The sequence below is a fragment of the Hyla sarda genome, chromosome 4 (genome assembly GCF_029499605.1).
Source record: "Hyla sarda isolate aHylSar1 chromosome 4, aHylSar1.hap1, whole genome shotgun sequence".
Taxonomy (NCBI): domain Eukaryota; kingdom Metazoa; phylum Chordata; class Amphibia; order Anura; family Hylidae; genus Hyla; species Hyla sarda.
In genome coordinates, this window is record NC_079192.1 from 2934966 (window position 1) to 2938225 (window position 3260).

At 39.7% G+C, this 3260-nt stretch overlaps 1 protein-coding gene across 1 annotated transcript; it reads left to right on the forward strand.

The window, feature by feature from the left end:
- The first annotated feature begins 798 nt into the window (after nucleotides 1-798).
- LOC130366683 (olfactory receptor 11L1-like) lies at nucleotides 799-1830 on the forward strand. Its single transcript, XM_056569004.1, has one exon. It carries the CDS (start codon nucleotides 799-801, stop codon nucleotides 1828-1830), a length of 1032 nt encoding a protein of 343 aa, XP_056424979.1.
- Nucleotides 1831-3260: the final 1430 nt, after the last annotated feature.

A 3260-nucleotide genomic window follows, 5' to 3' on the forward strand; every position in this document is an offset into this window, starting at 1 on the left:
TTTTGATAAATCTCCCCCAATATAACCTGTTCCTCCACCTTCTATAAAGCAACGTCAAAATATTTTCTAGAATTTTGTTTCCTCGCCGTCTTTTCTTACTTTTTTTTAATACAAATTCCCCTTAAAGACAGTGCAACAAGGTGTGGATCAGAATGTTTGGCCCGTTATGATATTTAAAAGGGCACTGTCAGATTTAAAAAAAAATTTTTATATGTTGTACATAATGGCAAAACATTAACTTTTCTAATAAACGTCATAGCAAAAAAATAAATAAATAAATATATATATATATATATATATATATATATATATATATATATGTACATATTTTATAGAAAAAAAAGACCACTAGGGGTCCTCATTCCATGAGAAGATAATCTTGTCTGGCTACAGTATTATCTTTATCCCAGCTGAAGCTCAAGCAGGGACAAAGTCCAGTAAGTGAGGTTGGGACTAGCACTCCTCTTTGCTCTCTGCTGTCCTATCAGACTGCAGCATGAAAACAGAGAGGGGGGGGGGTACAGAGCAGCCTGCAGTGATTGAAAGAAGAAACCCAACACAGCAGACTCAGGGATGAAGAGGAGTCATGCAGAGTTAGGACACCCCCCTTCCAGAGCACTGAATGCCAAACCTAGTGAGCAACAGATAGAAGGTACTTGTAAGATAAATATAGGTTCTGGACACTTAAAAACTATATGTACATGACCAGGATTTTGTACTGAGTAACATGTAACTTTTTGGAGCACTTTTTGTGGAATATTACAGGTAGGCTTTAATTCTAATTTTCTTTCTTGAGGCATGAACAGTTTTGGAAATATGAATCTGCAACATCAGAATTCTAGTAAAGTGACTGAGATTATTCTCTTGGGATTCCAAAATTTAAAAAGTTTTAATATTTCTTTCTTTCTCCTGTTGTTTCTCATCTTCTGTGTGACCATCTGTGGGAACCTCCTGATCATTGTGGTGGTGTCCTACAGCCGATCGCTCCATTCCCCCATGTACTTCTTTCTCACACAACTCTCCCTTTCCGACCTCTTACTCACCACCACCATAGTACCAAACATGCTCCACATTGTGCTTAGTAAAGGAAGTTCTGTGTCTTTTATCGGCTGCTTGACACAATTTTATTTCTTTGCAGCCTCGGAGACGTTGGAGTGTCTTCTCCTAACGGTGATGTCCTATGACCGGTACCAGGCCATCTGTAACCCTCTACGTTACTCCTCCCTCATAGACCTCTCATTTTGTATCAGAGCCATTTTATTGTGCTGGTTGCTGATTTTCGGGATAGTATTGATGGTAATTTTGACATTGAGTAGTTTGGATTTCTGTGGACCAAACATCATTGACCATTTCTTCTGTGACTTAGAACCTTTACTGGAGCTTTCCTGTTCTGACACTTTAACAATGAAATTAGAGACCATGTTTTTGGTTATTTTTATTGCAATCTGCCCGGTTACAGTTATTATAGTCTCATATGCGTACATTATCTTCACCATACTGAAGATCCCCTCTGTGACCGGGAGGCTGAAGACCTTCTCCACCTGTAGCGCCCATTTGACTGTGGTGACCCTGTTTTATGGATCACTTATTACCATGTATGTATTTCCACGTCAACAAAATGCAAAAACATTACTGTCACTGTTCTACACTGTGGTAACTCCTCTTGTTAACCCTATGATATACAGTCTGAGTAACACAGATATTAAGCTTGCTCTTAAGAAACTTTTGAATAATGTTTGTGCAGTTTTTAATGTAAATTGGATTCTTGGTCCTTCTGCCTTACCACTTAAAGAAAAACACTGCCCTCCCTCATATTACTCAATAAGATAACATTCAGGTGTCATGCAAAGGAACTGTCACATCCGGGGGTCCAGTGTCCAGTGTCCAGTGTGGTAGAAAATCTGCAGGCAAAGGCAACATCAGGGAAATAGCAATGGTCAAGTCACAGGTGGTCAGCAAGGATATGCAGGCATAAGGAACAATAATGACCAGTGATGGGAAATACCTCTATCGTCTTGTGACCTGCCTACTTAAATCTCAGCCACCTGGAGCTGTGAGTGCTGGTGCCGCAGCTGATCAGCTCAACGCCTTCACCTCCTTATTTCCCAGGACCCACAGTATTAATGGTGACGAACGGCCCAGGAAGGTGCTTGTATGTTATCCTGACAACAATCCACGCTGCCAGTTTCGGGGAATGGTGACTGGATCCCAGCAAGTACATATGTTGAAGCAACAACACAAAAAATGTTATTGCTCTTTGTTCACATCTGACTTAAAGTGCAGGTTTGTATATGTATAGAGCCTACATGGGCTCATATACTACATAAGGTTCTGTACAATGGAGTTCAAGGGGTACTCCGCTGCAAGACATCTTATCCTCTATCCAAAGGAAAGGGGATAAGATGTCTGATCGTTGGGGTCCCACTGCTGGGGCCCCCATGGTCTCCCCAGCACCCGACATTCTAAACGAATGCCGGATTCCTGCGGCATCGGTCATAACATCACAGCCACGCCCTCGTGCTGTCACGCCACACCCTTTCCGTTCATGTCCATGGGAGGGGGTGTGTCAGCCAACACGCCCCCTCCCATAGACATGAATGTAGGAGTGTTGTGACATCATGAGGGGGCATGGCTGAATATACATTACTCCACCTTTTGCTTTTTTTTATTTGCTTTAATTCATATTTTCCATTTTTCCCCCATTTTGATGTTATTTTTACCCCATTCCACCTCCTTTTTATTCATTCATTTATTCTCCTTTTTCTACTTTGGATGTCTTTTGTATCCCTCCCCCTTGCCTTTTTTTTCTTTATGTATCTTAATTTTTATTTCACTTATTTTTCTTTTTGATTTTTTTTTATTTCTTCCTCATCCCCTTCCTTTTTCTTTACGCAGGTCCTTGAGCTTGTTTGTTTTTGAGCATGCATATTTTTTTCACTATTAATGTATTATGCACCAACTCTCCCCTGTTGTTTTGTTTCCTTTTTACGCATTTTTATTATTTTGATTTTCTATTCATAGTTTTCAATTTTATTTAGTTTTTTCATTTTTTATTTTCTATTTCATTTTTATTCATTCATTCACTTACTGGGGGCTGCACATGTCCTGGATAAGGATATGGTCCACGTTAATATAACCTGGGAATTCCGTTCATGTTTGTACAGCTGGTATTAGATAGATCTCAATGTTAATAATATGGACCATGTGGGTATAACCTTGGGTAAACTATGTATTGTTATATGTACAGCTGGTATTGGTTA

Bases quoted from the DNA above. Each gene is read 5' to 3' on its own strand.
- LOC130366683 (XM_056569004.1), top strand. From the start codon at position 799: ATGAACAGTTTTGGAAATATGAATCTGCAACATCAGAATTCTAGTAAA.